The 13,543-nt window shown below is 49.9% G+C and overlaps 1 protein-coding gene across 2 annotated transcripts in view; it reads left to right on the forward strand.

Moving 5' to 3' along the window:
- Positions 1-13,543, forward strand: part of PKNOX1 (PBX/knotted 1 homeobox 1) — an 817,124-nt gene that overhangs the window by 287,130 nt on the left and 516,451 nt on the right. For both annotated transcript variants that reach the window (XM_069635659.1, XM_069635660.1), the window contains one exon: positions 3,418-3,589. In XM_069635659.1, coding sequence (XP_069491760.1) covers positions 3,418-3,589 — 172 coding nt within the window. The remainder of the gene's footprint in view (positions 1-3,417; positions 3,590-13,543) is intronic.

The following is a 13,543-nucleotide window of genomic DNA, read 5'->3' on the forward strand; positions in this document are numbered from 1 at the left end:
TGCTTCCATTTAACTCCTGTTGCTACAGAGGCCTATTTACCCATCACAGCTATGAGTGGAATAGGGACGGTCTTGATTACCTCAGTATATAATTGGTGAAGGATGTAACTATTCTGATGTCAGTAAATGTAAGGTCAATATTGCAGAAGTTGAAAACTGAGAGAAATCGGACAAACTCAACTTGTACCTCTAGTAGTGATTGATTGCTATTCAAATATGTACCCTGTGAGAAACCACAAGGTGTCTCACTCACTAGTCCCCCAGGATCTGTCATCTGGGTTGCCAGGAAATGGCCATCGCTTTTGGATCCAGTTCCTGGGGGAGGACAAGTGCGGTGGATCACCTGGGTGAGGGTTCTTCAGGAAGTAGAAGTGGGACAACGGATGGCGAGATGCAGTATCCCCTTCCCTGTAACACCTTTACCCCATCCTACCAAATAGGATACTTGGGAACTCTGCCCACCCCCTTTCCTACACACACACTTGTGTCTCAATGCATTGGTCAGGCGAGGTCAGGCAATTAGTCCAAATTACACACACCTTCAATCTGGTTTGATTAGGTCCTATGTGGTCTTGGCTCCACAACAGTGGAACATCCTTCCGGAGTCTCTGAAAACAGAAAATAACCATCTGGCGTTTAGGAAACGTCTCAAGACACGTCTCTTCAAATAAGAAATGTAGTCTTTTATCATCTAATGCTGGCACAGGGTTAGGAATTGGTGAGGTTCTGTCTCACTATACATGTGTTGTATTGTCAGAGCGCCCTGATGCCTGCGGGCTACCGGCGCTATACAAGCATAAATACATACATTAAAGTTCCGTACACGGATAAAAGGCGGAGCACGAAAGCAAATTCTGAGCGAGCAAAGCACATGAAAGGATAGTTTTGAGAGGGCAGCTGAACGAAGGAAGAAAGACGGCCAACCCAGAGGGAATCGTAAGAAGGGAGATGCCCTTGACCTTCCCTGCAAAGAACTATTACTTTAAAGCCAGCTTTCAGATTAGAAAGCGTAAGGCCAGGGAACCCAGCTGAAGAGTCCTGTATTGAGTGTCGGAGGTTACCGCTCTCCTCCTACATGGCTGATCGAGTCGGGGAGAAGCATCAGCAGGCGGGCTACTGTCCTTGGCTTCAAGAACAAAGAGTGACCAAGAAATCAACACAGCCGGTGAGTCGGTGAGACCGATACAAGACCAGTCTGTGTTGAAGCCAAGGTTGCAAGCGGCAGCATTGTTTAACGAACACTGGAACGAACATCGTTAAGAAGCATGGGCTGAAAGACCCAAGCAAAGCTAAATTACAGATGAATGTTTGAACTGAGATACGATACCTTTGACAGAGTGGTCCGACACTGCGTGGGTTTTCAACCGGCCTCTGTAAGGTATCAAGCCGAGAAGCAGCAGACGTGAAGTTAAGAGTTGTAAAACGAAACTGTCAATCGAAGTGGTCCTGCAAAGGGTTAAGCAAAATCCTGTCCACATTCAAAAGTCTTCAATCTTTGATACAGAAAGTAAAGTTTTGGAAATTGAGTTACAGTGGTCCGTGCCCAGCGAAGGGAGACCAATTGAGAACATTGTGTTGAAGTTGGGGTCTGAGCCCAGTGGAGGGGGACCGGGGTGAGCAAAGAATCATCCGAAATTGAGAATCGTATGTTGAATGAGCCCGGCGAAGTGGAACCCAGGGTGAATAGTGAAGAAGTTGTACTAGTTAAACCCTGAGGAGAAAGGAACTTTTGTGTCTGTCGCATCAGGGCCTCATTAGGAGGCTGGCGGTAACCCTGCCTGTAATACAGGCATGGCTGCTGCCAGTATTTATTTTTTTATGCCGTCCAGGAATGGGCAATTCCTGGGTCATTACGGCCTTGCTGGACCCGGTATTTGCCCATTCATGGACGCTGGAAATAATTCTTCCCCATTCCCAATCAGGATAAACGGTGCCGGTGCATCCGACATGCTGTGCTCGCGGGTGCCGCTCTGCCTGCCAGTTCAGACCTGGCAGGCAGAAAGGCACCCGCTAGCACAACTCTTAGTTTGCCGGACCGGGAACTACGGTACCAGCAAGCTTACTGGTACCATAGTTCCCGGACCGGCAAACTTATGAGGCCCTTTGAATGGCAAAGAGACTTTGGAACAGAAGGCCCCAATACCTGTGTCTTAAACTGGGCCCTCGTGCTAGAGAAGCCAGAGACTGTTCTAAGGTAGACTGTGTCGCCTTGTCCTATGCTGAAAACATGGGCAAGGGAAGCTAACGGCTTAATATCCTGACATATTATTTTTTGAACACTTTTTTTGCATAACATTGTTTCCCACACTATTTGTATTAGAGGTAAGGATTGACAACAGGTTTATTAGTATAGGCCCTTTTTAATTTGTAGAAGACACCACTAGGACTTCGTTATTATAATTTGATGGTCATAGCTTGCTCCCATCTTTAGATTTAGAATTAAATGGCTGTTTTTCAAATCCAATTGAAGTTCAATAAACACCCTTGAACCGTTTGGTCACTTGTGTCTGTCTTACTGTTGATACCATGCCTTCCTTATAATCCTTGTAAAACATTTGTATTATTTAAGTTCCTTATCAGTTCTATTGTGGCACAAACTTGTGAACGAGATCAGGGACCTGTTTCATGCATTTCTCTGGAAGCCTTAGGCAGAAGAGCCAAATTCCTGAACTCTATTTTAAATAGAAAAACTCGGGATGGCGGTTTTCGGTTTCCTTTTTTTCTACCAATCATGCTGCCTTCACTCTATGGTCCTCTTATCTTTGTCAATTTCTGACCTGACTCCTCTCTCCCAGATCCCTCCTCAATGACGACATGCCTCAACGACCCCACAACACTTCCTTACCTTAGAAGTCTTGGCCTCCATCCTTAGGTTTCTGAGTCAGCAGCTGCCTTGAAGATGATCTTCACCTGTGCACTGATGCAAATGATTCCTTCCCTAATATCTCTCTCACTATTCATCTGTGAAATGTAAGGCCCAACACCCAGTTGCCCCTTGACTCCCTCTCTCTGGACATGAATGCACTTACCCCACTCACCTGTCCCTCTTTCACTTCTGCCTCAGCAGCCCAAAACACAGGACTGAATTGATTGTGGTCCTCGCAACCCTTACTCCTCCCGCTGGCCTCTTTCCACTTCAGTCTCCCATAGGAGAATCACAAGGCCTCTGCCCCCAGCCTGGTAGTCTGGTCCAACCTTCTCTACCCTTTCTCCTTTCCCTCTACACTTAGCTTTGCCTCTTCCCCTTGCTCTACTTAATTGTTCTCTCTGTATGCTGATGATGTAAAAAACACTGAATGAATACTTGGTGGCCTGAGTTGTCTTTTAAAGTATTGTATATTTGCTTGGGGTGTGGGGGGGTAATGCTATCAGTTTGTATAAATGTGTAACTGTTTCCTTCTGGATGTTGCACCACAGGCACCCTCTCTTTCCACTGCTGGCACTACTCTTTGAAAAGTGTGAGGGATCCACGCAAGGGTCGGAGTGCACGACTTCCGCCAGCTTTGATGTAGATATTGAAAACTTTGTCAGGGAGCAAGACAAAGAAGGCAAACCTTTCTTCTGTGAAGATCCGGAAACTGATAGTCTAGTAAGTAATGCTTACTCATCCATACTTAATCATTGTGGTGACTTTGCGACCCTTCTTGCCCTGTCTGTCGTTCCATTGTTTAAGTGTTCTTTTGCCTTCTGGTTGTTCACTGCAAACCTTTGTACCAGGTTTATGGCCTCTCGTAACCATAATTCGTACTTGAGGGTGGAGGGGACAGGTGTGTGGCTAGCGGCCATGCAGTGAGGACACATCCACCGCTTGCTCCTGCCCGATCCGATAGCTGATTCGCCTTTCATGGTCAATTATTGTTTAAAAAATAGCTTCTCTGACCTGTTCCGTGTGTCGGATCACCCTGGGAGTGCATCCGTTGTGTCACTGACGACCCATAGAAGCTGCCTGCGGATGCATGGTTTGGCTGAAGTTGGCAGAGCCTGAGGCAAGATGGCGCTGGTAGCACACGGCAGAGCTGTGTAAGTTTGGAGGCTGGGCGCCTCACGCTGCAACTCGCGCTGTGGGCCGCTGTAGGTCCTTTGGCTGACGACGGCACCCTGGTGTGCGGTAAAACTGAGGGCTGTACTCCGGTGCAGCGACCCGCTTCCAGTGCCAGAGGCTTGTGTGGCAGCTGTGTGGGTATCTGCGGCGACTGTGCGCCTGATGTACGAGCCAAGCGGGTGGCTGGCGCACCGGTGCCCTTTTTGATGCAGTGGACCATCTTCGGCCTGACCTATTGGACCTGGCACCCTGGGACACGCCGACTGGAGGAACTGTGCCACGGGATTAGTTGAGGCAGACTGGAAGGACTGTGCCACAGGCATTGCTGAGGCCCAAATTGTAATTGCAGTGGCTTGCCCCATGAGGTATGTAGCTCTGGGAGCCGCCTGCCTCAGGACACTGCTAACAGAAGGTGCAAAAGCGGCTCTCCTGGGGGATTCAAGTGTCCTAGAGGGGCGCCTTGATAAGACTGCAGACTGCAGCCGCACGGGGCCCAGGAGAATTTGGACTGTGCCTGGCAAAGGAGTGAAATGTAAAGAACAGAAGGGGAAAGGATAAAAAAAATAGAAAACATTTTTATACCCTCTCTCTCTCTGCCACCTGTCGGAGTGGAGTTGCGGCCGCAGTGGTGCATCTGCTGGCTGACCATCCGATCAGGCTGCACTGGTGGCTGTGGAGGTACCACTGGGCTGCGTAGTGGCTAGGGGGGGGGACGGGTGGCTTCACTACCAGAGTCGCAGTGACATATTAGCGGCCTCCAAGCCCATAGGCCTTTTGAGGGAACCCATATTGCTGGCTCTGTGGCGCCCTTCGCTGTTTGGAACTGCAACCTGTATTGGCACTCTTGCCTGTGCACACATGCCTGGGAAACATACCAAGGGGCACTCTAGGCAGACCATGATGGAGGCCTATGCCCGCAGGACTGAGGATGGTGCGGGTACCCCAACTGGAGATCAACTTGTCGCAGTGCCCTCCCCCCACTGAGGACCAGCAGGGTTTCTCTTGGGTCCTGGCTGCCATAGCTGCATTACAGACAGCATTGGAACACAAGATATACTCAGTTTTTGTGGGTGTTGGCTTGCTCAGGCAGGACGTACGGGCACTGGCTGGCTGACCGAGTGAACACAGTGAAACCCAGGTCCGTGAGAATACCACAAATATTACGAGCGTACAGTCGATTGCACATGCACATGTCAGACAGGATTAAGGTCCTTGAGTGTTGTGCAGAGGACTCGGAATGCAGGGCCAGAAGAAACATCCTGGGCCTGCCAGAGGGGGCGGAGGGTAGCGACCCCACGGGATATGTCGAAACTTTGCTTTGACAGAAGCTGGGCCCTGGCACCCTCTATCAGGGCTTTGCAGTAGAGCGCTTGCACAGATCCCTTATTACACGACTGCCTCCCGGGCCCCCCCAAGACCAATGATGGCAAGTATCCAGAATTATGAAGATGAGGAAAGAATTCTTGCTTTTGGCAGGGATGGGGGCACCATTGAGAGGGCCTCCTCTAGACTTACTATTTTCCCTGATTATACACTGCAGGTACAAAAACAAAGAGCTATGTTTCACCCCATTAAGGAACGCCTGCTTAAGAGCAAACCTATGATGCATGCTGGTCTACCCTGCTAAACTCAAGGTGCTGTATAACGGCGCAACATTTCTTTTTTTTCGAGGACACGACTGAGGTGTGCGCTTGGATGGACTCGAGAGGAATTGCGCAGCCCCCGACAAGGCAGAGCGAGGGACCATGACTGCCACACTGGGTACTACAGGGTTGGTGTTGGCAGGATGTAACCAGAGGCGTCGGAGGATTTGCAAAGTGCAGGAAACTGGAGTTTTTGCTTTGCTAATTTTGCGAACCACATCGGCTGGCTGACTGACCGCTGTTGCTGTTGCTGCTGCTGCTGCACCCCTACAGTTGCTGACTTTCTTTTTTTGACACCAGTTTGGTCTGCTGCTGCTCGCTGCCTTGGTGGAGTTAGGTTGTGAGACTTGTGGGAGATGCGGCTGAGCCTGAATATGCCACACGCTGCTGGGCTTTTATGTAGCTTGAGTGACTGTTTTTCTATTTCTTTTTTCTTTCCTTTTTCCTTTCTTTCCTGCCTTTGGTTGATTTGCTGTGTGTGTTTTGTCTTTCTCAGCCCTGGAGTCCTGTCAATGGACTCTTGCTGGACACAACTGCCGGGCTAGTGCTTCCCACCACTCGGACTGCCCTGTGGAGCCATGATGGTGGACTCCCTTTTATGCTGCTGGTGACTCTTGACTGACCTAGTTCTCACAGTCACATGAAATGTGCGTGGCCTCAATAGCTTTGTCAATTACCTGCTTAGTGTAGCGGGGTGATCTTCCAACAGACCTTATAAGGAGACAAGTGTAGGCAGGCACACAATATACAGCTTAAACCTTCACTTAAAACCTGACCCTCCTCTTACCTGTCTCCAAACCATGTTCTCCTCGGTTCAAGATCACCCCGGTGTGCGTTGCTAGGACGATGTTATGGGTAGGGAAGACCAAGAGGTTAGGACAGGCACATTCCCCAAATACACCTAAGGAGAAATCACAAGGTTAGAATAACTGGAGCACAAAGGGAAAGGCTGACAAAAGGAATGCTGGTGTACAGTTCTTGTTAGCTAAAAGCTTACTTGTCCTGCATAGGGTCTGGCATGCATTCACATGCTCTTGAATATTCCCCGTCGTCGGGCTGGGAATCCTTGGTAAAAGAAAAAACAGTTTCACTTTCACTTAAAAACTGTATTTCTCCTTTAAACCAATCATTGTCCCCTGGGCCATACTACCCCCATCGAATGACAGTACTCTCTCTAAGCCCCTCCTCTGGCAGCCATCTTCAGATTTGTACGGCACGTTTCAGTGTTGGGCGTTCTCTAGTTTGCTCTCCAAGCTATTTGTATGTTTTTTGTGTTTCCTGTGTGTTCTTTGTTTCTCCTGACGACACAAGGAAGTGGAGTGTGAGATATGCCTCGGGTTCTCCAAGAAGACGTCGAAGGACAGGCACAGTAGACTGGCTGCGTGGCTGAACGTCAAGGGCTCTGACCCATGCTCCCAGCAGGGTCATGCCTCACCCTGGACCTGCCGTTCTGAGGAGTGGTCTTCCAAGTCCTTTGAGGGCGCCTCATCCGTGGGGGCCCAAGATAAGGCCAAGAGCTGCAAGTCCGAGTGCCCCCGATTCGCCGCGGAAGCAGTTCCCAAGGTGGATAGGGCACAATCGACATCACCTTCTGCCTCCATTGCCAACCAGCAATCGAGTTCCTCTTCGAAGAGAAAATCATCGACACCGGCTAAACTACATGAGCAATCCGAGAAGCCGCGGACAGAGGAGAAGAAGGCTGAACAGCCCAAGCAGGCACACTCTGGCGATCCTAGCCAGGTACGGTCCCCACAGGTCATTGCCCAAGCCATGGAGTTCTCGTCCACGGACGACGAAGACCAGGAGACCTTACACACGGTCCATGAGGATGTTGAAGAGGACAGCGACGACGACGACTATGATGATGGCACAGGACCTAGTTTCCCAATTCCGCCTTCACAGCCGAGGGACAATTCCTTGGATATTCTGTCGACCCTGCATACCTTGGTGTCAGAGATCCAGATGAGGATGCCTCTGGCTCCGGCACCTGGCTAACCTCAGGCCCCCGATCGATCAGCCACCAGCAAAGAAGAGAAGCGTCATCCAACGCCCTTATTTCACCCTCTGCCACCATGTTGGGTCCCTTCTCCCCCGTCAGACCCAGACACGGGTATGGGGACAGATGCGGCCATGATGACGACGAGGATATCGTTGCAGTGGATAGCAAATCTCAACAGTTGGATGCTCCACATAGGGTGTCGCCATCGGATGAGGTGGGATCGTTCCACTCCATGATATCCAGAGCCTCCAAGCTATTCCAGCTAATTCCCGAGGGAACCAAGAAGGAGGGCTTCTTGTACCAGAGGTGCGAGGCCAAGAGGAAGACGGTCATGATAGTACCCCTTCTGTACAGCGTCTGGGAAGAGGGTCTAGCCCTCATTGAGAACCCTTGCACGGCTCCAGCCAAACAGGATACACTGGAAAACACATTTCTGATGTTTGTTAATCTGCTTAGAATCACATGCTGTGCATAGGTCTGACATCCAGTGGTGACTGCGGAGTATTGCATTTTGTTTTTCGTAGTCGAAAAAGGGGACGTCGACAAGGCGTGTCTGTAACACTATCCCTATAGTGACGTGCGTTGTACCCACAATCCCTCATGCGTCGAGGTTCCTCAGATTGTTTTTTTCCGCCCAGCTTCTGGTCGCCTTACGCGGAGCTCCTAGAGAGACATTGCAAATACTTACTACGGACCTCAGTCCTTAATTATACTTATTATATTGTTAAAGATCCCTCCCCTCAACGTTAGCTGTGAGCAAGTTTTCGACGGAGGGGAAGAGACGGAGGAGATCCTTCGGCGCTGCCGAACACGTGGCCTGGCCTCGCCGGCCAACATACAGTAGGGAGAGTGGGGGTTCAAACTTTTATCTTCCCTTTGAGAATGTCTTTCTTTCTCCCCTATCTTTCCCTTGGGGTTGTTATCACCAGTTATTATTGCCTCAGCTATGGAGAGGACACCTTTTAAGTTTTGCCCTCGCTGTAGGGGCAAATACACTTGGAAGGACAAACACAAGCTCTGTAATCGTTGCTTGCCCCTCGATCATAAGGAGGACAGCTGCACGGCCTGTAAGCTCTTGAAACCAAGAACTCTTAAAGAACGAAAAGTTAAGAGGTGGGCGGACTACGCTATGTCGAAGTCAGTTTCCTCACCCGCCGCCGCTGTTACAGAAAGTGACGAGGAGGGTGATAACTCGACGTCCGTTACGGAAGTCATTAACCCCCAGAAGGAGCGCTCGCGCTCCTCGACGTCCGTCCCCGGCCCCGACAGGCTCGGCTCGTGCCCTGCTTATGGGGATGAACACCCCGGCGACAAGGACGCACATAGACCCCATAGGCCTAAGCACACAACCCACGGCTCTTCTTCGTCGAAGACGAAGGATCCATCAGCGCCGGGACGCAGGGCACTCCGGCGTCTACCTCAGACCGTAAGGGTCTCAAGCCCCACCCGCAAACGCAGCCGCGACCAGCGATTGGGCTTTCATCAAACACGGGCGCTACCTCAAAATCATCCGACGTAACGCTCCATAGAGCGGCCGTCGAGGAACAACGCGTAACGCAGGCAACGTCAACACCAGAGCCCTCTACTGACAAACTTGTTGTCGAGAGCCTGGCGAGAATTGTTTCCGAAGACAAACGTAAGCGGACGACGAAACAAACGTCGAATACCGCACAAAAAGCTATGGAAACGCCGAAAAAGCGCAAGAGTAGCCAGGAACTGCCCCCTTCATCTAAGGACACTTCTGAACTACCGGAGGGCTTTTCAGAGGGCGACGGAAACCTTTCTTCAACGTTGTGGGAGCGTTCTAAGCGTTTTGAAGGTGAAGACACTGATTTCCCCCCTCTAGACTATTCAGGGGTCCCCCATGAGACCCTTGAAAGACTCCATTCTTGTATGGAGAAAATGGAAAGGTTTTTGGGAAGCCAAAACCCACCCACACCCAAAAGACCAAGAGAATGGCCCCAGGATGACCCTAGGGTCAAGATTCCTAGGCTGTTTCCCCCTTCTACAGACGCATATGACCTCACTGAAGAGGAGCAATACCTCCAGGAAGATGAGTGTTTGGGTGGAGAGGAAGAACATGAGGAAGAGGGGTTTGAAGAAGATCCTTACACTAGTGCAGGAGCTTTTGAAGAAGATACAGCTAACTCGCAGCCCTGGCAATCCCCATCAGTGCAGCCTTGGCAATCCCCATCAGTGCACTCAGACCCTGATGTCTTTCACCCTTCTCCTCCCAAGGATTCACCTATTGGAAACACCTCTCCCATAGATGACCAACCTTCACTTAATGCACTATTGCGCAAGGCAGCAGCGCATTTTGAAATAGACACAGGGGAGACTCTTCCTGACATAGACTTTGTAGAGAAAGTTATTAAAGAGAAAGCCCCTGTTAGTCAGTCTATTCCGCTCCTGGCTTCTATAAAGAGAAGAATAACTCCTTCCCTTTCCAATCCGGCCTTAGTCAGAGGGGTCAACCCTCGGATAGAAAAGCTCTTCAGCCCTTCGTCCTCTGCCCTTTGTACATCAGAGGACATTCTATTCCGGACTCCCTCGTAGTTACTAATACAAGAAAAAGAGCGGGGTACCACTATCCACTAGTGAGGCACCACCTGACAAAGAGGGCAAGAAGCTCTATGCACTTGGGAAGAGAATCACGACCTCCGCCGCCTTCTCAACTAGGATTGCAAATAACAATTCCCTACTAGCTAGCTACGCAGATGCACAGTGGAGCAAGCTGCGCAGCGAAGCAGAGGACGCACCAGAACCCCTGCGTTCATGCCTGTTAGCTATAATCTCAGAGGGAACTCTTACGCAGCTATGGCAATAGACGCTCCTTTCGTGGCCAACGCCAGCAGCAAAACCAACAGCAATTTTACTCTGCTACCAACTGGCCCTCTAACCAGGGTAACAACACCCAGTTCAGTCAAAGAGGCCAACGCCGTGGCAAAGGAAGAGGTCGCGGCTCCAGCCCCAAAGTTTCCACGCCCAATACCAACAAATGACCCGAAGATTCGGGTCCCCTCCCATGCATCACCGGTCGGGGGCCGGCTAACATCGTTCCTTTCAGCATGGGAGGGAATATCGTCAGACCGCTGGGTATTATCCACCGTAGCCCATGGATACTGCATCGAATTCAACGGTTCCCCGAAGTACAGACCCCCACGGAACCGACGCATGACACCGGAACACCTCACTATTCTTCTTCAAGAAGTAGAAGAGCTACTGAAAAAGAAGCTATAGAGGCTGTCCCCCTATCTCAGGTAACAGAAGGTATTTATTCAGTGTACTTCCTTGTACCCAAAAAGGACTTAACAATGCGCCCTGTATTAGATCTGCGCCCAGCGAACAAGTTTGTCAAACCCCAAAAGTTTCGTATGGTGACCTTACAGGAAGTAATCCCACTGTTATCACAGGGGGATTACATGACAACACTAGACATGAAAGATGCATACTTTCATATTTTAATGTTGCCAGCGCACAGAAAATACCTCAGGTTCAAGATAGAGAACAAACACTACCAGTTCAGAGTACTACCCTTCGGGATAGCATCTGCACCAAGGGTATTCACGAAAATACTGGCAGTGGCAGCGGCCCACCTGCGCAGGTTATCCATCCCGGTATACCCTTACCTCGACGACTGGCTCATAACAGGGGATTCTTACGAAACATGCTTCTCCAATACCCAAAAGACCGTAGACCTTTTGTCCCAACTGGGCTTCTCCATCAACGAAAAGAAGTCCAGCTTAGACCCCAGCCAAATCAAACAATTCCTAGGGGCTCTAATTCGAACAAAGGACGGCCTCGTCTTCCCCTCCAACGAGAGGGTCCAAAACATGCTGTTTCAGATCCCCCATTATGTGGCAGGTCGAGAGGTGACGGTACGCAAAGCAATGCGCTTGCTAGGGATGATGGCGTCATGTATTTATTTGGTACCTCACGCGCGCCTGCGCATGCGCCCAATGCAAGAGTGGCTCTACAGCCAGTGGTGTCAGGCCAGCGGACAATGGGACGATCTAGTGGTGGTCTCGCAGACCTTGGTTCTCTCGCTACGGTGGTGGACAAAAGAAAACCTGTTATTAGGGAAAACTTTTGCCACACCCGCAGTGGAAGCCACTCTAACCACAGACGCATCCCTTACAGGATGGAGGGCTCACCTATCCCATCAGACTGCTCACGGAGTGTGGACTCCGAACTTAGCATCCAAGCATATAAACCTGCTGGAACTACTAGCGGTGTTCAAAGCACTGAAAGCCTTTCAGGAACACTTACAAGGAAAGACAGTGATGGTCCTCACAGACAGCACCACAGCCATGTACTACCTCAACAAGCAAGGGGGCACTCACTCTCCAGGACTGTCCAAGCTGTCCCAGAATATATGGAAGTGGGCTCTCGAACACAACATGTTCCTACTATCACAACATGTACCAGGGGAACTCAATCTGCTAGCAGACAAACTCAGCAGAGACTTCCCCCTGCCCGAAGAGTACGAATGGCAATTGCACGAAGACATCGTCTTAGACGTCTTCACGCAATGGGGATTTCCAGAAATAGACCTGTTCGCAACTCTGGAGAACTCACAATGCCAAAGTTACGCCTCCAGGTACCCCCAGAACCAGTCCAAGGGGAACGGTCTGTCGATTCAATGGTCAGGGAAATTTGTTTACGCTTTTCCCCCGACTCCCCTTCTCAACAAAGTGGTGTACAAGATGCACCAGGAGCAGGTTACCATGATACTAGTGGCCCCAATGTGGGCCCGACAGCCATGGTTCGCTCACTTGATGGAGATGTCTCTATCTCCCCCAGTGAAACTCCCCTGCCCGTACAACATGCTGTCACAAGACAAGGGCAGGACTCTGCATCCATGCCCCCAGGACATGAACTAAGCAGCTTGGCTCCTGAGATCATAGAATTCGGACATCTACTGCTCCCGCAGAGATGTATGGACATTCTCAGGGAAGCCAGAAAACCTAACACTCGCCACTGCTACTCTAGCAAGTGGAGGAGATTTGTCATCTGGTGCAGAGGGAAAGGCATCAACCCAATTGACTGCTCTCCCACAGATATTGTTCTATACCTGACCCACTTATTGGATTCGGGTCTAGTGTTCAATTCCATTAAAGTCCACCTAGCGGCACTTTCTGCATACACCACTTCCCAACTAAAGGTGTCGTGGTGGAAGATCCCTGTTATAAAGGCCTTCATGGAGGGAATAAAGAGAATACACCCCCCGATAGCTGACCCAGCTCCCGGATGGGACCTTAACATGGTACTTACCATTTTCGCTGCTAGGACCGGGAAACTTATACCTCCTGCCCTTTGATGCTTAAACCTAGGAACGATAAGGCAGTTGGATTGTGAGGATCTGGCTGGTCGATCAGGCCTGTTTCGTGTGAATTTGTCGCACAAGTACTTGGGTGCTAGATCGTATAGGCATTTGAATGTGTGTGATAGAGTTTTGAGTTTGATTCTTTGATTGACTGATAGCCAATGTACACTGCATCTCCGCTCCGAGATGTGATGTGATCTGGGTAAGTAAGTCACTGATCTGAGTGTGTTATTCTGGAGAATTTGTAACTTTTTAAGTTAGATTGGTTGGTGACAAGATAGAGGGCATTGCAGTAATCTATCTTAGATATTGACTAGCGCCCTGGCTAAAGTGATGCAATGACTTGTGATTAGAAACGGTCTGCAGGCGTTAATTAGCTTGCCTGTGTAAGAAGTGGTGGAGGCAGTCACGTTAATTTGTCTTGTCAGTGAGATGGAAGAGTCAAAGGTTTTGACATCTTTGGAGACTGATATTATTGCCGTCAATATTAAATAAATTGAATTGTTTGTCCAGTCTGTTGAGTCTAGCTTGGG

Source organism: Ambystoma mexicanum, chromosome 7p (assembly GCF_040938575.1).
Source record: "Ambystoma mexicanum isolate Mex_15411 chromosome 7p, UKY_AmexF1_1, whole genome shotgun sequence".
In the NCBI taxonomy this organism is placed as follows: domain Eukaryota; kingdom Metazoa; phylum Chordata; class Amphibia; order Caudata; family Ambystomatidae; genus Ambystoma; species Ambystoma mexicanum.